This window comes from Talpa occidentalis, unplaced genomic scaffold (assembly GCF_014898055.3).
Source record: "Talpa occidentalis isolate TD23 unplaced genomic scaffold, MPIMG_talOcc4v2.1 talOcc4.2, whole genome shotgun sequence".
Classification (NCBI taxonomy): domain Eukaryota; kingdom Metazoa; phylum Chordata; class Mammalia; order Eulipotyphla; family Talpidae; genus Talpa; species Talpa occidentalis.
The window spans coordinates 68,439,199-68,462,012 of NW_023602073.1; the positions used below are offsets into that span (position 1 = coordinate 68,439,199).

Below are 22,814 nucleotides of genomic sequence, written 5' to 3' on the forward strand. Positions count from 1 at the left end.
TCCTTTGAAGTACCAAGTAGTCTATAATAAAGAAATTTTGTTTACATACATTTCACAACAGTAAGACTACTTTTGATTTTTCTAGAGTCCTCATAAATCTCAACCTGTTACAATTCTTTTTATTTTTTTCAACCTAATACCTTCTATACTACTATCTGTTTGGAGAAGCCTTTACTTCCTGGAGTATATCCTTTATTTTCATAAAATGAAAAAAAAATTTCATGACACTAAGACAAATTAAAGGGTTTTATCTGTACTTTGTAAATGCATTGTATGAACAATGTTTAGATATTATCTGTAATGCTTTCAGCCTACTGCCTGAAGGCGGACTGTTTTAGTAGTTTTGATTGCTCTAGACTCTGAAACTGTTTACTTAGAACTTGAGGCATGGATAATAGAGTGTATGTTAACATCCTTCAGATGATCCTCTGATAGAATTTCTGTGTACAAGAAAAATTTTTAGGACCTTGGAATGGCTATCTATGACCTCTGCCTATTATAAAACTCATTTACTACTTTTCTTTAGCTTTTCTGAACTATACAGAAACAAGTTTCTTCTTGAGTAGAGGCTAAACAAAGAGCTTTGGGATTGTGAGTACTTTATTTATTTAGTCTCCTAACATGAAAGGACAAACTAAAGTTTATTTTTCTCATAACTACTGGCCATAATTCGTTTTATTGTGAGAAGGAAAAACAATTATACAGTGGGTGCTATAAGGCTCGGGTATTTTCCTAAGAATCCTCTATAACTTGTTTTTAAGTGAATTTGCTGCAAGGATTAATTTGGTCATTTGGTGCTAGCTAACATTTAAAACAGGATGCAGGTTGTTTTTGCTTTCAGATTGCTTTTCCAGGAAAAACAAGCTAATTTTTAAAAAAATCTGAATCTTTTTGTTACTGTTAGTTTACATCATATCCTTAATTCGCAGAATAGGTTATTCAAAAGTGGTTCATTGTAATTCCATATAGTACTGGGTACAACTAACCAATGCTATCATTATTTAAAAAAATTCTCCAAACCATTGTAAAGTTGAATGGTAAACAGTGTAGTATGAAAGTTCAATTTAAATCGCAGACAAATGAATCTGCATGTGTACTGAGTTTTGTCTAAGCAACTAAAAAGAATATTCAAATAAGATAGCATGATATTAGATGTCTAAAAACTTGACTTTGCAGAACTAGTGAGCTATTTTTCTCTAGTGAAGACTAGAGAAAGAAATTGTTGGCTTTTTGGTGAAGTCTAATTATGAAGTCATTGAAACTTTTGTTGTTACATGTAAATTAAGCAAGGCAACTTCTTTGCTAAAACAGTTATTTTCCAGAGCAAGTACAGAATAATGTTTTCCAGAACAAGGTTGATTGCTATAAGTTGCTAAGTTACAGAAGAGCACAAATTTACACTTCTTATTTTAAATATTTATTTATTTATACAAGAACCCGTGTACAGGCCAGGTGCGTGGGAGGGTGAGAGGATTCACCAGAGACAGAGTGGGGAGCAGAACAGGCAGACTGATGAAATACACTGCTGAGGGGAGCAGCGGGTGAGACAGGAGTGGTCTGCCGTGCCATGTATGACCCTCACTGGCCGGCCGTGATCGAACCGGCTTTACAGAGGCTGCGGACAGCTTCACAGCGCGGTGCTCAATGGCCTGCGCCACCAGGGGAGGCCCAAATTTACACTTCTTGAAACAAAAACATGTACAAGTCATATTATTGCTAGAGGCCCTTATAAAATCAGGTACAAAGATAGCAGTAGAATAGTTTGCTTAGTAAAGAATTGATATCTTTCATATCACAACACTAAATAACATTCATTATAGAATATTAGTAGATATTTTACTGTTTGGAAAAGATTGGTTTCAGATACGAATCTGTTCTTGGCACAAGGAAGATATTATTACTTATAACTTTCTTTTCCTACTTAGTGGAAACTCATGCTGCAGAAAATTTTTCATCTAGTTGATAATTAGTTTGAATGTCAAAGTTACCTTAAGATTGATCCTAATTGACCACTAGTATATGTGTCATAAAGAAATGATGTGGCTACACGAAAAATTAGGTGACCAGAATGTCAATCTATAGTGTTTCATATCCAGAAAAAAGTAGCAATTAATACGCCTTCTTATTTGAGTTAGTGTTGAGAAAAATGAAAATTCTGAATGCCATCAGAAATGTTAACTGACTATACACCTTTAAGCACACATTTTGAAACAATGGAGCACATTACTTCAGATTCTGCTCTTTGATTTTGAAAGACTTTAACGCATGCTGGGGAAAAAAATCATATGATGCCACCTCATCTTAGCCTCTCAAATGAATGGGGTAGAGTGTTCAAATTTTCTTTTTTCTTTTGAAAAATTTTAAATCTACAGGAAAGTTGATACAGTCATGCAGTGAGCACATATACCCTTCATGTTAGTTTGCTGTTAACATTTTGTCATGTTGACTTTATCTCTAATTAAATACACTTAACTGAATACGTTGACAGTGTATTGTAGACATAATACACTTTCCCCTAAAATCATTAAGTTTGCTTCATGATGGTGATAATACAGTATTTTCTAAGAATTTGTCTTAATCAAATAGTAGCACAGCAAAATAGGTAGTATCTTGAACAGTTTGAATCTTTCATTTATTGGTATAAGTATTACAGTGTTTTATTGCTGAGGATAAGAAAGAATTTTTATAAATATTTAATTGTACAGTAAATGACAGAATCACTATGTTTCTTAATGTGCTTTTTGTAGACTAGAGAAAGACATTGATAATTTTTTACATATTAGGAAAATCTTAGTGTTGCAATAAAACCGGACCAAAGCGAACCAAAAAATGAATCAGGAATTATTTTGCTGCTATTTCTGAAGTTTTAACATTCAACCTCTCAGCTCCTAAGAGTGCCAAGTTCTTCATTTTAGTCTTTGATGGAAAGATTAAAAATAATCGTAAGAAATGGTTCCATAATTGAAGAGATCTGTTTGATTTGAATTTATAGATCTCTTTTTCAGAACCATGAAATAAATACTTGCCATTCTTGATGACTTATATTTAGAAGTTAGGATTTTCTGTTTTAGTTGAAAATAAGGAAAATAACTTCACATTTCACACAATTTGGTTTTGTTTTTCAAAAAAGATAGACTTTTCTAAAAAGTTTCTGAAATTTTTTTGGCATTTATATGCTAGTTGCCTTATACTTTTGGGTGCAAAGACCACGAGAACAATCAAATAAGCCAAATAAAGCTGGATATAGATCATGACCCAAAGCTCAGTTTAATGGGTGAACATTAAGTTACCATAAAACAGAGATAGTAATAATGATTTTTATCTCCCCAGAAATTTTAAGGGAATTATAATAATGATATATGACTAGTTACATGGTTATGATTCAGATGAAGGGGCATTTCTATCCTGAGGTTCTCAAGCAACGTGTATTTAAACTCTTCTTTGTAGGACATATCTATCATTCACATGTAGATGGGGATTATGAATTGCTACCTTTGGAAGGTCTAGAGATATAAGCAGGTGTAGGGTATTTTCAGGGCAAGAGGCTCCTTCTTGGCTACTACTATATGAGCTGGGTTAAAGCACTTTGTAACTATAAAAGAAGGCAGTATGATTTTGTGGAAAGGTGATAGTCAGAAGTGCATGTAATTCTAGTTTGCCTCTTTTTAGAACTCTGTGCTCTTTGACAGTACTTAAATTCTGAATGCCAGTTTTGTCTTTAGTAAAATGATAGTAACAAATTTATATGATCATTTGTGTGGAAGAAATTTGTGAAGAACTTAGAATAGTACTGGTACATAAAAGGTATGAAATATTTTCATGCCTTTGCTGTCCCTCCTTTAACTTTTTTTATTATTAGCTTTACTTAACAAAATATTGCTAATGATGCTTTTTAATTATTTTGTGATCTGGAAAGCTATGTGAAAAACATTTCTTTATTAAATAATTGCAGTTGGTGGTTATAGTAGGTGGTGTTTTTATACACTATACCTCTTCCCTTTGAAAAATGAAAAATAACCTTTTCAAATAATTTTGCAAAGTACTTTGGTAAAAGCAATTCTATAGAATTATGTATAGTGCGAGAAGGAAAAAAACAACAACACTTGGGTTATAATGTAAGTAGACTGCTGGAAGTTAATTGCTATGCTTGGTAATGAGGAGTATAATTTACATTTTTCATTCACTTTAAATCATTAAAAATAGTTGGCATTCATTAAGAAGAACAGAGATCCATTTTTAAAAAGATATAAAGTTACCAAAAAGATAGAAAATATTTTCTCCTTTGATATGTACATTAAAAAATTCACTTGGAGATGGGCAAAATAGATTTTTCAATAATGTAGATCATTTCCCTTTCATCTATAAAGTGCTAACTATTATAATGACATTTATGAACACGTTTTCTCAAGGATGATGTAAATAGTTTGCAAAAGTTGTTAGAGGACTATACTGATGTCTATTTTAAGGGACAAGAAGTTTTCTTGCATTATACATAAAATCACTTAGTAAATTATTACTTAAAATTTACCTTAAGACCTGATGAAAAGTGACATTTGAAAAATTTTACTACACTCTCTAGGCTATTTAGAACAGTATGATTAGTGTTTACTGTCTCTGGTTCTTTTTATTATAAAACATTTTAAGAAATCAGATATAAACTTTAGGAAGTGGGGGACTATTACTAAAATGTTACTTTCTTATTTGCAGAATCAATTCTTTGGTCTACATGTCATGTTTCTTTTGCACCTCTTTCATAGTGTTGGTTGTATGCAAGGTGCATTTATTTTGTTAATTTGGGGGTTCAATTGGATGTACTTTTTTATTTCAATAAACTCACAGATGCATAAGAAAATAGGAGTTGAAGTAACTGTCATGGTTACTAGTTCAGTGCGCTTATAGTTCAGGAAATTGATTTCTGAAGAATTTAGTTCAAAGGACTAGGTAATGACAGATGTACTAGGTAGAACTCATGCCTTCAGACTTCCAAGCTGGTGATATTTCTATTGTATCATGGCATCTTTCCTTAGTATATTAAAAAATTCACTTGGAGATGGAGTCATGATTTGATGCAGTGAAATTCTACCAGTGTAGATTACTTTATGGGATTCTCTTTTGTTGCCAGCCAGAATAATTGCTGTTGATTCTTGTATTACCAGTTCCTGGTTCACTGGGAAAACTATGTTCTTGATGTAGTATATCTGTCACATCTTTCTTTTTTTGCATCAGGTTCATCTTTCATTCTATAATTTTTGCAAATTCTTCTTTGAAGCCTTCCACATCTGCTCTAATTCAAATTGTCCTATCAATTTTGGTTGTATTTATAATTTGTACTAAATGTCTTGCTCTCTTATGTATTTGTGTTTTGTCACCAGTTGTTTACTATGCATATTTCTTGTGTCCTAGGTACTGTTAGTGCCTTAAGTGTGCATTTAAATTATTAAAAAAAAATCTTAGGTGTTGATGAATGTTTCTTGACACTAATGCCATATTGTTAGGCTTCAATGTTTATTAATTCATTCAAAAATGCCAATAGTTTCCATTACAAGCCAGGCACTATTCTAGATATTGGGGAGAGAGCAATTACACCTTCAGTGCCCATTTATCTTTAATCTAGAGAGTAAGGAGTTTATTCACAAGAAAATTGGTCATTATGATAAATGACGAGTTGTCAGTAACAGGTTTCTGTAGTCAATTGGATGAGTATATGGGGTGCTTTGAAGGCACAAAGAAAGAATAACTAACCCAGAAAGCTATTTGTTAGAAAGTTTCTTCTAAGCTGAGACCTGAAGATGACTTGACCTTGTGGATGAAAGTAAAATGTCCTTGGCAAAAGAAACAGATTTAAGTTTTAGAAGAAAAAGCATGTCTTTTTCTAGGAATTAGAAATCAGAATAATTAGATCATTGAGAATCACCTGAGGGTATTGGTGGATTAGGAATTCTGATCCATTCTGCTAAGGCTGCCAAAAGAAAATACTATAGACTGTGGGTGGCTTCAACAATAGAAATTTATTTTCTCACTGCTCCGGAGGCTGGAAGTCCAAAATCAAGGTGCCTTTTCAGGCCTAGATTCTGGTGAGACCTCTTTTTCTAGTGTGCCAATGACTGTACTCACATGGCCGTGGGTGTGCATGGGTGCTTATAAGGGCCACACAATTATGACCTCACTTAATTGTAATTACCTCCCTCTACTGGTCTGTTCTCTAAATGTAGTCATATTGGGGGGTTAGGGCTTCAGTATGTGAATTTTGGAAGGATATGAGTTAGTCCATAAAAAGTAGGAATGGGATGAAGCCTGATAGACTACATTTCTGAGACGTTTCCAGGTGATATTGTTGATGCTGGTATAAGAAACACTCTTTGAGTAGCGAGAAGTAATTCTTTAATCTTGTAAATGTTGTCATCTAGCCATAGCTACTTTAATGATTCACTTTAAAGATGTGAGTGAGTGTGAGTTTTCAAACTTTAAGAGTAAAAGAAGTTGGGAATCACAAGCCTGGATTGTTATAAATGCCCTGTTGTTGTCTGAAACAAATAAAGCTTGTTTGAAAAGCTAAAGTAAAATTATTTTTATCTTTACCATATATGAATTTGATTTTCACCTGTCAGAAAATAGAGATGTTAAAGAATAGAAAATTTATTTTCGATTTGTGTACTTTGCCTTTTTTTAAAAACATATTTTAAAATCAGCATTTTAAGTTTCCTAGACTTTGATCTGAAAGTAATCTGAAAATCACTGCCTTGGAGGGTTTGTATTTGACAAATTTGTTATGCCAACAGTCTTTTAGCTGTATTTCTAATTTTAAAATGGATAGTAGATATTTGGCTTTTGTGTAACTGGGATTAAATATATAAATAGATTTTGTTGCTAGAAACCTTATACCTTATTTGTAGTTGGTTTGAATTTGCTTTGTGATGAATGGATGGAAAGTCAACCAGAACTGATTGTGATTAGCTGCTTAGAATGTTTGTATGTTCTGATTTTATTCATGCATATAAATTCTATGACAATATATTTATATATATACACACACATATAAAGGTGTTACTGTTTGTTTTAATATCTTTTTTAACCTAATTTTTTATTGTTACTTCCTTTAGAGACAAAGAAGCGTCAGTGTAAAGTTCTCTTTGAGTACATTCCACAAAATGAGGATGAACTGGAGCTAAAAGTGGGAGATATTATTGACATTAATGAAGAGGTAAGGAAAACATGTATTAGAGATACAGCAGCAATTGAAATTTGCTGTGGTTATTAGAAAAGTGCTTTGTAAGAACATTAATTTCCTGTAAGAATTTTTTGCCAGTTTCAAGGTTTATAAAAATTTAGTTCAAAATGGATCTTCAGTAATGTAATGTAAGATTGTCTTATGTGGAGGAAAAAAGTTTTACTCATCTTTACTATACCCAATATTTGTGAACACTATTTATTGCCTTTAGGAATAAAAAAAAATTTTTTTTTAATAAAAAAATCTTTTTAAACTAAAAATTTGCATAGTGTAAGTGGCTAACAATATAAATAAGATTTTTTAAAGTTTTGAATTCACTTTAAGCATGTAGCAAAAAATAGAACTTTTTGCATAGAAAAGAAAAAGAGAAGCATAATCTTTTAAAAATCTTTGCCCTATTTGAATTATCACATTCAAATATTAATCAAAAGCACTTTTCCCACAACTTAGTATCTTAGAATGAGATTTAAAAATACTTTACAAATAATTTCTTATCCCTGCTTTAATCATTAAAGGAATATTAAAGTTTGAGTGATAACCAGAGATTCTGTTTTTCATAGTATTTGTTTGGTATCATATTGTCACAGGGATTGATTTTCTGTCATAACATCATTTTATGCAATCTAGCACTTACGTTTATGTTCATTTCCAGAATATTTATACAAAAGACACGCCTTATTTCTACCAGGTGACAATAACAATAAATATTTATTGAGCCTGTAATATTTCTGGAATACTGTGATAAGTTTTTTCATATTTCCTTTAAATTTCTAAACAACCTAATAGGATAGGGATTTTTTAACCTTATTTTATTTATGAATAGATGGAATCACAAATTGGCTGTTCTAATTACTCTTGTTGCATAACATGCCATCTCAAACTTAGTGACAAAGAACAACTGTTTTATTATGTTCATGGATCATGTGGGTTAAGAATTCAGATAGAGTACAGCAAGCATGGCTTGTCTCTGTTCTGTGATTTCTGGAAATAGTCAAAGCTGGTTGCTGGAAATTCTTAGGGTCCTTCACTATCATGTTTGGTGCTTAGAAGGTTCAAAGACTAGAACTGATTATGGAGCACCATTGTGTACTTCTCTACTGACTTTCTTACTGTCTTGGGGCCATCAGGATTCGTAGGATAGTTGTCTGTAGGCAGTCAGGGCTCTAAGCATAAGCATTTCAGTGAATACGGTTTTTATTATCTAACCTTCGAAATCATCACAGCACTTTCACCACATTCCGGTGCTTACAGGTGAGTCATAAGCCCACAAGAGGGGTGGAGACAAAAATTACTACTTCTTGGTAGGAGGAATGTCAGGATTAAATTGTAGATGAGCATATGGGATGCATTATAGATGAACATGTGGGATAGGACATCTTGTTTCACCCTTCTGTGCACAAGCTCATGTTCCAGGTATGCAGAGGAGGCAGCATTTAACGCCTCACAATCTCTGCTTTTAATTCACTGTTCTTTACAACTCTGCATTATCTACCAGTTGCTGTCAGTTTGGCATTCTAGGTACCCATAATAGTCTCCTGATATTCTCTCCCTTTGTTGTGCGTGTTCAAGTTTGTTCTCCATACTCCAATCATATCTGGCTTAGTGCCTCCCATAAGTGTGCTAAAAATTCTGAATTCTTCACACCTATTTCTCCCTCAAACAGCATGTATTCTAGCTACCTCATATTTCTTCTGTATATATTCCATTGAATTACTCCTTTATTTTTATGTTACTATATTTTTCACATGCTTTGTACCTGGAAAACTTTCATTCAGCCTTTTAAACATTACCGTTTAGGAGTCTTTTAAGTCTGTCCTTTGTTCATACTTTTGTTATAGTACCTCTTGCATGTTATTGTAACTGCTTATTGTTTATTCTCTTCTTTAGATGGTCTTATTTATTTTTAATTTTTAAGATATATTTATTTATGCATACAAGAGCTGGGGTACAGGCTAGAGATGTGGGGGTGAGGGGGTAAGAGGATTCACCAGAAACAGAGTGGGGAGCAGGACATGTGAATTGACTGAAATACACTGCTGAGGGGAGCAGCGGGTGAGGCAGGAGAGGTCTGCTGAGCCATGTGAGTCACCTCCCTGGCCAGGGATAGAACTTGTGCTGTGGATAGCTTCATTGTGCTGATGCTTAACCCCCGCTTGCGCCACCAGGGAGGCCCCTAGATGGTCTTATTTAATGACAGATTTCTCATGCAAATTTGATTCTGTTCCTCAAATTAATACCATGGCTTCCACATAGTAACTGCATGTTGTTTTGTTTTTATAGCTATGATGAGGCAAAAAAGCATTTAAAAATATTTTAAGCCAAAAAAAGCTGTTTTTAGTTTTGATATTGCATTTACTGCTGCTAAGTGAATTTTGATAGTAAACAGTTTGCTCTTAAAAATTTTTTTTACCTAAAATCTCATAACATCTAAGCAGAAATTATACATTTTAAAACATTAATCATACGAAATTATTTCACGAAGGTTGTAACTTAGCTATTATTCAGTATAAATATTTTTCTAAAGAGTTTGTTCTGGGGACCATTTCCGGTTGGGTTGGGCATGGGTTGGTATTTAGGAATTACTGGCATCTGGATTCTTTCTTAAGTGATTCTTTTTCACATTTGGGCTAAGACTTACTGTTTCTGTCCTGAATCAGATAATTCCAAATAGCGTAAGGAATAATATGTCATAGTTACAAACTAAGGATCAGTAGTGTTTAAGAGTGACATTCCAGAAGAGAATTATTTTAGTTTTAATATGCTGTACTTGGTTATCCACTACTTTGATGAAAATTATTTATATCATAGGTTACATTTTATTACACACATTGTAAATTTTGCATGGTGCTGCTGCATATGACTAATTTAATCCACTTAGATTTAATCTACTTTAAAAAGTTTTCCTCAGGCCTCCCCGGTGGCACAGTGGGTTGAGCACAGTGCTGTGAGGCTGTCCCCAGCCTCTGCAGCGTGGGTTTGATTCCCGGCCGGCCAGGGAGATACCCACATGGTGCTGCAGACCTCTCCTGCCTCACCGGCTGCTACCCATAGCAGTGTCTTCAGTCCGTCTGCCTGTTCTGCTCCCCACTCTGTCTTTGGTGAATCCTCTCACCCTCTCACACCTCTGGTCTCTACCCCAGTTCTTGTATAAATAAAAAAAAAAAAAAGAATTAAAAAGAATACAACTGTTGTTAAGCCCTTAAAAAAAAAAATAAAACGTTTTCTTCATTGCTTTTTCCTATATATTTAGGGGAATTATATTGCATCACTAATTTTATACTCATTCATTTTCCCATAGGAGAACATTTTCTTGTAAGAGGAATTTTTATTATTTGAGTTATGAACTTTTTCAGGTAGAAGAAGGCTGGTGGAATGGAACCCTGAACAACAAATTTGGACTGTTTCCTTCAAATTTTGTGAAAGAATTAGAGGTTACAGATGATGCTGAAACTCATGAAGCCCAGGAGGATTCAGGTAGACTACTTAAAAAATTTGAATAGAATAAATAAATTTGTTTAAGATCTAGCGTTTACTTTGTATTTTTTGAAACTCTTACTTTTGAACTCTAAGCTTCTGTTAACCTACTTTACAAAAAGCAGCTTATGACAGGGACCTAAAATGAATTAAATATGGAGGCAAATAATTTAATATTTTTCTTCTGTGCCGTCTTCTTCAACCCTAAGTAAACTTTTAGTGACCTAATTGTAAAATGGTATTACTTATGTTATCTCATTTCTTTAAACTTAAGATACAATACTTCATGAAATATTGATCTAGTTTGCAAATCACTTAACTCAGAAATCTTAGAAATTAAAAATAACTTTGTTCAATTTTCCATAGTCACAGGGCTTTGTTTTCTCTGTGAAGATAGAATGTCACTTGATTATTTTGTGATCTCTGTCATTTAGAGACTCACCTAGAAAGTCAAAACTGTGTTTATATTTAAGCTACATTTAAATTTTTTTTTTTTGTTTTACTTTTAAGAATTGCTGAGGGATTTAGGAAAATGTTTTATTTTATATTTTATTTTTGTGTAGAAGAACTGGGGTGTATTCCAGAGGTGTGTAAGGATGAGAGAATTCACTAGAGACAGAGGGTAGCAGAACAGGTGGATTTACTGAAATACACTGCTAAGGGGAGCAGCAAGTGAGACACGGGAGGTATGCTGTGCCATGTGGGGTTAGCTCCCTGGCCTGAGATTGAACTCAGGCCATAGCTAGTGGTTGTAGCACTGAGACTTAACCCCTATGCCATGACAGAGGCCCAGGAGAATTTTTTTAAGATGAATTCAATTCCTAAGTTGTAATACTGAAATAAGTACAACTTTTTCTTTATGGATTGAGTCACAGATACTAAGGTAGATACACAAACTTAAGGTTGCCAGTATCATTGATTTTTTTTTTTTTTTTTTTCCTCAGAGCCAATGTTATGTCAGGCTATGAAGACTATTACCTTAGTCTGTTCAGACCACTTTAACAAAATACATACACTGGGTAACTTATAAACAACAATTTATTTCTTACAGTTCTGGAAGCTAGGAAGTCCAAGATTAAGGAGTCACTATGATTGATTTCTGGTTAGACCTTCTTATTGGTTCATGGCTAATGACTAGGGACAAGCTATCTCTGAGGAGCCTCTTTTGTAAGGCACTAATTCCAATCCTGTGGATTCTGCCCTGATTACTTAATCACCCACCAAAGTTGAACCTCATAGCATCATCACCTGGGGAGATAATTTTTCAAGATACAAACTTTAGGGGGAAAATAAGCATTTAGACTGTAGTAACTATATATAGATCAAGACAATGAGATAAAGTCTTAAGTTTGCTTAAAATGTTTCTGTACCTAACACTTTTCTTTGCATTCCTATGGTACACTTTGATTTTATATTCTATCTTTATATAGACCAAACTAGAAAGTTAGGCTCCCATGATGACAAGTGCCGTTCCTTAGCCATTTTATTCTTAGTTGTAATTTCATTGTTTGCAAAATGGGACTAATTTTACCTAAAAGCTTTGTTATGTGGGTTAGCAAGATAGTTTCTAAGTATAATATTTGCTATATAGTAAATTATTTTGAATTATTTATTTTTGCTTCCTTTTGAAATTAGGAAAACATTATAAGGTTGTTAGGTGTAGGAAATAGATTCATAAGCCTCAGTGGGAGTCAGTGGTAAGTCAATGAATACTTTAAAATTTAACAGATGGTAATACTAAACATAATTAATGAAAAGTATCTAGAAATCCTTATTGAGGTTATTCCTAAAGTGACGTGATGTGGTTTAAGTTCTACTATTTTAGACCTTATTAAGAAAGTTCTTTGAAACTTCATTCATAACTGTGATTTGCACATAAATGATTTGTAATATTTCCTGTACTCCTTAACGTATTGAGCCTGGAGAAATGGATCATATAATACTGGTCTTTTTTGTGACTTTTTTAATTTCACTTAGCAAAATGTTCTTAATGTTTGTCTATATTGTAGCATGTGACAGAACTTTCTTTTTCCTTTTTCTTTTTCTTTTTTTAAAGATTTATTTGTGCATACAAGAACTTGGGTGTAAGCCAGAGGTGGAGGGGGTGAGAAGATTTACCAGAGAGAGTGGGGAGTACAACAGGCAGATCTACTGAAATATACTGCTGAGGGGAGCAGCGGGTGAGGCAGGAGAGGTCTGCTGTGCCATGTGGGTTAGCTCCCTGGCCACCGGGTATCAGTTGAACTCGTGCTGTGGTGGCTGGTGATAGTTTGATAGCGCCATGTCTTTAACCCCTGTGCTACCAGGGAGCCCCCCAACTTCCTTTTTTTCTAATTGAATAATACTCCATTGTTTGCACCACATTTTGTTTACCCATTTATCTATTAATGGATATTTGATAGGCTTTTATTTCTTACCAGTTGTGAATGATGTTGCTATGAATGTGGGTGTGTATATAACTCTTCAAGATCCTGCTTTCAGTTTGGAAATATACAAAAATGGGATTGCTGGATTATGAGATAGTTAAATTTTTAATTTTTTGAGCACTTGCTATCCTGGTACTTTCCTATAGTGGCTGTATGTTTTACACTTCTACCAGCAGTGCATAAGGGTTCTAGTTTCTACATACTCTCAATAATTATTTTTTATTAGCTAATTTCATGGATACTAGATACCTCATTGTGAATTTGATTTGCATTTCTCTAAGAATTAGTGATGTTGAATATGTTTCATACTTGTTGACCATTTCTGTATCTTCTTTGGAGAAAATGCCTGTTGAAGTCTTTCGTCTTTTTAATTAGGCTGTTATTTTTGTGTTGTTTTGAATTACAGGATTCTTTATATATTCTGGACATTATTGTTAGAAAAATGATATGCAGGTATTTTCTCCAACTCTTGTAATTATATCCTTTAATGTACAAAAAGTTTTAAGTTTAATGTAATCTTTGTATTTTCATTTTTGCCAGTGTATTTAGTTTCACATCTAGGAACTTATTGCCAAATCCTATGTTATATGCCATACTCCTTGCTATTATTTTTTTTAAAGATTTATTTATTTATTTATACAAGCACTGGGTACAGTCAGAAGCATGGGAGGGTGAGAGAATTCACCAGAGCCAGAGCGGGGAACAGATCAGACAGACTGACGAAATACACTGCTGAGGGGAGCAGTGGGCGCCGCAGGAGCTGTCTGTCGCGCCATGTGGGACCCTCACTGGCATCCGGGGATCGAACCAGCGCTGCAGAGGTGCACACGGCTTCGCAGCCCAGCGCTCAACCGCTGCGCCACCAGGGGAGGCCCATACCCCTTGCTTTTTTATTGTAGAAGTTTTATAGCTTTTGATCTTACATTGTTTATCCATTTTGAATAAATTTCTATTTCTGGTTTAAATAAGAGTCAACTTCAGTCTTTTTCATGTGACTATTTATCTTTCCCAGCACCATTTGTTGAAGAGACTGTGCCTTGCCCCACTTAGTTGTCTTGACACCCTTCTTGAAGTTCATCTGGCCATTCTAAGCCAGCTTTTATTGTGGCTTCTATACTATTGTATGTGTTTATCTTCCTCCCCAAAGGCTATCACCTGTTTCCGGCAGACACTGTATTTTCTTTGTTTCTTCACTGCTTAGTATAGAGATTAAAAGAGTTTTGTATTTTCTGTTATGTTACTTATGTACCTTTTTATAGAGTGCCAATACTTTAGTGGTAAAATAGTGTAAATGGAAACTTAATACTTTATTTAAAGAGCAGGTAACCCTCTCATTAGTTGATTATGTCATGTTTCTTGGAGCATCAGGCAATAATAGTACTGGTTACTCTTAGATGTAGGTAGTTATTCTTAGAGAGAGTAGATGAATCTCTGCTATGGTTGGTTAGCTTACGTGCATGGAACATTGTGCTACAAGAACACAATAATGAGTTTGATCATTCAGCATTTGTATGTGATGATTGTAATCTTTATCTGACATTTCATCTTGATTATATAGAAGGTGAGAGTATTGCTTTCTTTATATTTCTTGGTTCTTAAACATGAATAGTTGATGAAAGCTCTGTATACTCTCTGAAAAGTATACATAGTTTTTACAGGAATAAAAATGTACATATTCACATGGTTCATAGTTCATACATACTCCCCTACATGGACATACATACAAATGAATAGATAATATGCCTCATAGTTCAAAAATAAGTATATAATGGGCCTCCCCAGTGGCGCAGCGGTTGAGCGCTGGGTTGCGAAGCTGCCTGCAGCCTCTGCACCATCGGTTCGATCCCCTAATGCTCCCCGGCCACCAGAGGAGGGTCCCACATGGCGCGCAGACCTCTCCTGCCGCCCGCTGCTCCCCTCAGCAGTGTACTTCAGTCCTTCTGCCTGCTCTGCTCCCCGCTCTGGCTCTGGTGAATTCTCTCACCCTCCCGCGCTTCTGACTGTGCCCAGTGCTTGTATAAATAAATAAAATAAAATAAAATAAAAAAATCTTTAAAAAAAAATAAGTATATAAAAAGAAGTATATTAGAATATATTTTTTTCAGGAAAAATATTGGATGGTCTCACTCATAGCAGGAATCTAGAAAACTTAAATAAGGGACCAGGAAATTGAATAACTATAAGAAAATGAAAATCAACAAAAATTATGAACCAGAGACACTTTTTGTGGGGTGGGGGGAGGGAGGGGAGGGATTGGGGTCAGAATGGAGGGGTTGAAATTGTATGGGGAATATAAAAATAAAATTTATTATTAAAAAAATAATAAAAAAAAAGAATATATTTTTTCATTCAACTAATCTTTTTCCCCTCTGTGCTAAAAAGCATTTATACTTTCATATTATTATCCTAGAGTTTGTTTATGCAATTACACACAAAAACATATATTTATGTTTTTCCTCTTTTCTTAAATGGTAGCATAGTATATTGGTCAGGATGTGCTGCAGTGAAAATAACCTGTAAATCATAGTGACTTAAAACAGAATGACAGTCACTTAGGGACTTAGACTGTTAGAGGTTCCTTTTTGAACACAAGGTTGCTGAGGCAGGGGAAAAGGAAAATGACTTTAAAAGTTTCTGCCAGTTAACATGTTATTTTCCCTAACATCGTGTAGGCAGTCATGGCCATGTCTAAATGCAACAGAATGGGCATATATAATCTCCCTCCATAAAGGGGCACCAAATATTTCTAAATAATAATATAGTTTACTACATATACTATCATGGATTCCACCTTTTAGGAATCCCTTCTTTTAAAGCTCTTTAACTTTTCAAAGTAGCTCAAACATATTCTTACTTATTAGCTTTCTGCATGTGCTAAAAACTAATGAAAAGAACATATACTCTATAGCTATTTCATATGAAATGGTGATGGCCATTTTTAAGGTGCTCCCATTTGTATATATTTTCTCTTTAACTTTATAATAGACTTTTTTAAGGTTCTACACTAATTTGGATTAAAGAAACAGTCGAATTCTTTAAAACTTTTCCTTTTTTTTTTGGTCACTTCTATCTAGAATCTCTTTTTTGGGGACAGAATTGGGCACCTCATAGAAAATATGCCCTCATTTTTTAGATTATACTTGTATATAAATATGTAACATGCATATGATATATAAATAATATATAGTAACATATATCTCTCTTGAGAAAAAAAGAATAAGAACTTGGCACAGAACCTGACAAACTTTGAAGCATAGTACATACTAGTTATTCTTAGTTCTAGATAGTTCCTCATACTCCTTCATTCTTCCATTTCTTTATCCCTTTTCTTTCCATAATATCCCTCCTTGCATTTTATGTGGAGTTTTGAATAGTGACATGATAATTTTGTGTTTGAAAGAGCTATTTATAGTTACTTGAATAGTTGAAGTGGGGTGGGGTTGGAATGCTGAAAGTAGTGAGTGCAGATGCTGATTCCATTGAAAGACAGACAATCATCAAGATAGGGATAGAGGTCATAACAAGAGAGATGTACTGTTTTATGTTATAGTTATTTGAGAATCATTAAGATACTTGGTTTTAATTCTGAAGTCAGAATTTATGTTTTAAATTTAGATGAGAATAAATACTGATACTAATCTGGCTTAAAGCAATGGTGTACTTATTAGCAAACTGTCTTGAGTTACTTTTGATGCGTATTGTAATTTTTTATGTTTCATTTTTTGTTATATATTTACTTTAACATTAAAGTTGGGTATGAATGAAAGCTTTGCTGAAATGATCTTTATGATGTCATATAAACTGAGCCCTTAAAATACATACATAATTTTAAGTCCATATGGGACAACTAGCAGAAGAAATCAAACTTGACTTTAGATATAGTTTATTCCTTTCATAATTTAAATACTGTGAGCATTTTCTTGTACTATTCAGCCTTATTGAATTTCAGTAACCTTCTAGAATTATATTTGTTAAAATTGTACCTCCTTGCTTGCTTAACCCTTTTACAATAACAGCATTCTAAATGTAGAACTTTGTGATTATGGGGTAGGATGTCAGTGGTTGAAGTACACTATAATTCTTTTTCTTTAAAAATCCAGTTAATTGGCAGAAAGTTTTTGTATGTTGATGTGAGTGTCAGCAAGTAAGTGCCTTTATAACAACTTTAACAGTAAAAGTTCTTAGTTCAAGTTTTAATGAAGAGTTTGATCTTTTACATTATGACCTAAAGAATCAATGTTTTAAAGAAGTTTTAATGAAGAGTTTGATTTTTTGCATTATGACTTAAAGAGTCAGTGTTCTCTATTTCTGTGTCCTAAAGAGCTATGCTATTTATCCTATTTATAACTGCTGTTTTGACAGTCTTTTTGGTACAACAGTGTATATTTCTAGTTGCTGTAATAAGAATTATAGTTGACTGTACATTATAAAATGTTATTTGCATGCAGTATTAGAATATTTTCCACTTTTGATTTCACAGTTTCTTATACTCATTTATATTTAGTACAGCTCCCCTCTCCTTCTCGACAACCCCCCTGCCCTATGCTTTCTTCTCTCAATAAACTGAAATATTCTTGTTTTGGCAAATTAAAGTCTGGTCTTAGCTAAATTGGTCTAAATCTTAGCTGCTACTGCTAAGAAGATAATTCTGACTCTAAACAACACATTGCACAACATTATCTGAGCTTTCATGGTAATTTATTTTTATGCCCAAGTTTTCATTGTAGAACTGTAGAATAAGTTATAAGGAAGCACTGTTACATTTTATTACAGAAATGTAATGAACTTGTAATCTACTCTGTTACTCAGTATTTTCTGTATAAAAATCTCAAGATAAATATCTCCTAGTATTCAATTTCAGGAAAAGCTTTGCTTCTCTAGGGAAGTGTTAGGTTTCCGTTTTTATAATGAATTGACTCATTTTTCATTTTGTCAAAAATACATGAAGCCCTTATTTACATTGTCTTTCTGTTACCTTTCACACTCTACTGATTTGTTAAGTATGGCTTACTTTCAACTTTTCACTTTACTTTATGAGTTGTGATCATATACTGACATTTCCCTCCTTTATGAAAGTTTTCTCCCTACAGTATGCCTATAAAAATCTCCCTTTAGAAAGGGAGTTTCTGCTGAATAGATATCTTAAACATGGTCAAAACTGATCTTCTACCTTTTGTTTGTACTCAGATCTTTTCTATATAGTCTTTCTCATCTGTGCTAAGGACTACTACATCTTTCTTTTACTTAGACTAAAGAATTAGATTTATCTTTTACTCTTTTTATTCTAACTCTTTTAATCTCACACCTTACACTTGATTCATTAACTGATTCTGTCACCAACTTAAAAAATGTACCAACTTTTTTTTTATTCTACCACCTCCACTGCTGCTACCCTGGTGTAAATTACTTCTTGCTGTATAATTGCAGTAGCCTGTTACTTGCCATTACCTCCCTTCTGAATGTTAAACTGATCACCATCCAGTAGCCACACATTTTATTTAGAATAAAAACCAATGTCATTTAAAATTGTGTACAAAATGCGTATGTTTTCCCCTCATTTCTCTGAGTTCATCTCCTATTGAACTCTACCTTTGTTCACACTGGTCTCCTTATTCTTTTTTAAAGTTGAAGTGTCCCATTTTAGAAGAGAAGCAACTGGGCACATATAGTAAAGAGGGTGAGATATAAATCAAGAGGATTTGACTCGAGTTATGTGCATTACTGCTACATTATGTTGTCTTCCAGACATTGATTTCATCAACAGTGTAGTACTTTTGACAATTTTTAGTCAGAAGTAATCAATCTATCCTTCAATACTTGATATTTTCTATATATATGCACCTCTTTAATGATACATATTTTAATGATTAGTAAAGTTTATAGTCATTAAATCTAAAAGAACATTTTTATTTAATGGCTATAATAATAATAATCAAATTGAAAATTACACCTTAGAATCATCTTCTGAAATTGCCTTTAATAATCACTAATTTAATACCACAGTTTTACTTTAAAAGGTCTCTCATGTAAATATCTCATGCACTAATTTGTGCCACGGTATTGTCTGACAGCGTGGTTATTAAAAACTTTATATTAAAATATGTAGACCACACTCTAGCAATTGAGAGAACCAGATAGTGTGGAATTACATACAAGATGGATATTTTACAAAGTATAGAAAACACATATTTTCAGATGCGGGATGGCACAAGACTGGGATTTTGAGTAAAGGAGAACAAAGAAAACCATAATTTTTGAGGTAATTTTTGAACTACAGTATAGGCAGGGAAGAACCTCTGCAGAAGGTTGTCAGTTTTGTTGAGTTGAGGAGTTAGAGATGAGAATTCAAGGAAGCCTAAGTACTTGGAACTTATGTAGCTGAGTACTCAAAGGGCAAGATCTTTAGAAATGTCATTGGGGGTTGCCTTGAGTGTTTGGCTGCATACCAATCTGTAAGAGTAGTGTGAAACTCCATGCAGTTAGATATGAAACAACTTGAGGGAAAAGAGCACTTACTGGAGATTAAAATGACTACTTTCTAGTGCTTATAAAAAGTCAATAATTGTTTTGCGTTCTCTCCATCCAGCTTGAGTGTTCATTAACTACATGGGCAGTTTTATAGAAAGGTGAAGTGGGACTAAATTATTCTTAAAATAAAACTGTTCTAGTTTTACCCTCAAAAAACTTTATACTAATACGTAAGTAATTTATTTATTGTTTGCTGGAAAAGTAAATCAGTACTCTTCTTCAAAGCAGGGGTTTTCAAATTGTCACTGATATTTGAACTGCATAATTCTTTGTTTTCAGGATTTTACTTTAAAATTTTTCAAGGCAAATTTAATCTTATACAAGTACTTTCTGATTTTTTAGGTGTGTATGATATGGATATCAAAATCTGATGAAGTCTTTATTAAAAAAGGACTTGCAAAGCATTATCTTTCATGAGCATAAATACAGAAATTTTTAATTGTGGTATCACTTCAAATCCGGCAAAAAGTAGAACAATACATGGTGACTAATGGGGGATTTGTCCCATGCATTTAAAAATTAGTCTACCGTATTTATACTTTAAAGGAGAGAAACTATAAGGTCATCTTAACAGTTACAGAAAGAGAGTTTTACACATTCAACATTTACTCGTGGTAAAACTTTCCACAGTGGCAACAAAAGGAAACTTCTAAATGGATAAAACTTATGAAAAACCTTCAGCTAACATTCTTAGGGGTAGATAGTTGATATATCTGTACCATGGTATACCAGTTAGCAATAAGAAGGAATGAAGTTATGGATACATGAAACATCATGAATGAATCTTAATATATATTTTGTTTAACAAAAGAAGTAGTCACAAAAGACTTATGTACCACATACTATTTTTACTTGATACTGAAAGCTTAATTGTTATGACAGAATGAATATCAGTGATTTTTTGAGGCTTGGGGCAGGTGGGAGAGGATTACTGGGGTATTGTAGCTGTCCCTTTTGGGGTAACAGAAATGTTCTTTATTTTCATTGGTGTAATTATATGTTGCATACATTTGTCAAAAGTTATTGGAATGCCCATTTAGAATAGATTGGTTTTATTCATATGTAAACATTCTCTAAAAATACGTTAAATATATTATAAAAATATAGGTAATTTAGGCTTATATTAAAAGACGTTAGAATAGAGCACTGTACTTGTTAAAATTACATTTCTTAAGTTCATAAAAGTTCTTGTTAACCACTTCTAAAATATCAGATGTGTTCTTAGAGGCTTCTGCTGTTTGAGTTATTATGTTAAAATGTTTAAGACTGGTTTTAGGGTCATCTAGAATTCATGTCAGATATTTGCTTTGTACTTACTTGTCTCTATGGCTTTGGGAATGTTCTTAACATCTCTTTGCCTAGTTTACTTTTTTGTAAAATGGAGTAATAGTGTATTGTGTTAAAACCATGGGTGGCTATGTATATAATTAGAATTAGATATATAATTCATGCACAGTGCTTTGCAAGTACGTAGTATATATTAAGCCCTGAATAAATTCCATTTTTGTTATCACCCCGTTACCATTTTTCCTTTAAAACTTCAACGGACTTTAGTAGTTCAGTGAACATATTGAATTACCACTCACTCTCATTTTGAAATATTTGTGGAATTTTCTCAAATGATTTACTTTAAAACTTTATTTCTTAGATTAGGCTTTTTTTGTGGATCTGATGAGTTGTGCTGTATTTTTCAAGAAAAATGAACTGAAAAAATAGTTTTCCATAGTGTTGTTCTTGGAATCATTGAAACCTATAAATAAGAACCTTTGCCACTGAGAAGAATGTGCAAACAACTTTCTTACCCATAAAATGCTAAACTTTATTAAAATTTTCTTGTTTTAACTTAAATTTTCATTGCTTCATATTTCGATGTAAGCTACTTCATTCTTGAGTTAAACTGACAGGCCCTCAATTGTTGGTTTTCTAAAATAAAAATTTGCTTATATTCCCAGTTTATTTGGATACTGATCCTAATTTTGATCAAATTGAATCATAACTTTTAAAAAAATGACTTATTTCATTCCTTTAGTGTTTTAGTTTTACAGTATTCATCTATATTCAAGAGCTGTAAATTCTAATGTGCTCTTATCTGATATTTTCCTGGATTTTTTAACTCTCATTTTGCTAATTAAATTTACCTAAAATTTCTGTTGTCTTAAACAACATGAAAACATCTATGTGAAAGTCTATCTTACTCTTTTGGATATCTTAGTACTCATCATTTAATTGTACTGTTTTTTATATAAATGTAAACATTATAGAACAGTGATGGCAAGTTTGTTGTGATTCTAGATATAACACTGCAAAAACAAATTATTCTTTCAGAAACTGTTCTGACTGGGCCTACCTCACCTTTACCCTCTCCAGGAAATGGAAGTGACACTCCACCTGGATCGATTACACAGACAAAGAAAATCCGAGGAATTGGATTTGGAGATATTTTTAAAGAAGGCTCAGTGAAACTTAGGACAAGAACATCCAATAGTGAAGCAGAAGAGAAAAAAACCGAAAAGGTAATATTGATGAACTTACTTAGATTCCACTCATCCTCTCATTAAGCATTTTTTAAAATGTAAAAAGTCAGTTAACAACTCTTACATTTCATTTTTTTGACATTGCTAGTAATTATGAATGAGAAAACTGAGAAACTGATTTTAAATTTACATTAATTTCTTTAATGCTATATTTGACTCTTCCAAAATCAGAATGCTTTTTGATAAATTTAACACAAAATTTTCTTAGCGGAAGCTTTTAGTTATTCTAATGTAAAAATAGAAAAGGCAATTTTTTTTTTGCTTTCTAAACCAGAATTATATTTTTTCTCCTTTAAATTGAAGAAGGGACCTCCCTGGTGGCGCAGCGGTTGAGCGCTGGGTTGCGAAGCTGCCCGCAGCCTCTGCAGCGGTGGTTTGATCCCCGCCGCTCCCCGGCCACTGAAGGAGGGTCCTGCATGGCGCGCAGAACTCTCCCGACACCTACTGCTCCCCTCAGCAGTGTACTTCGGTCCTTCTGCCTGCTCTGTTCCCTGCTCTGGTTCTGGTGAATTCTCTCGCCCTCCCACACTTCTGACTGTACCCAGTGCTTCTATAAATAAATAAATAAATAAATAGAAGAAGGGCTAAAATGGACTGTTTGAAAAATGGAATCCCAATGAGACA

At 33.4% G+C, this 22,814-nt stretch overlaps 1 protein-coding gene across 2 annotated transcripts in view; it reads left to right on the plus strand.

Moving 5' to 3' along the window:
* Nucleotides 1–22,814, plus strand: part of CD2AP (CD2 associated protein) — an 85,441-nt gene that overhangs the window by 27,565 nt on the left and 35,062 nt on the right. For both annotated transcript variants that reach the window (XM_037519850.2, XM_037519849.2), the window contains 3 exons: nt 7,101–7,201; nt 10,582–10,702; nt 21,982–22,169. In XM_037519850.2, the coding sequence (XP_037375747.1) occupies nt 7,101–7,201; nt 10,582–10,702; nt 21,982–22,169 (410 nt within the window). The remainder of the gene's footprint in view (nt 1–7,100; nt 7,202–10,581; nt 10,703–21,981; nt 22,170–22,814) is intronic.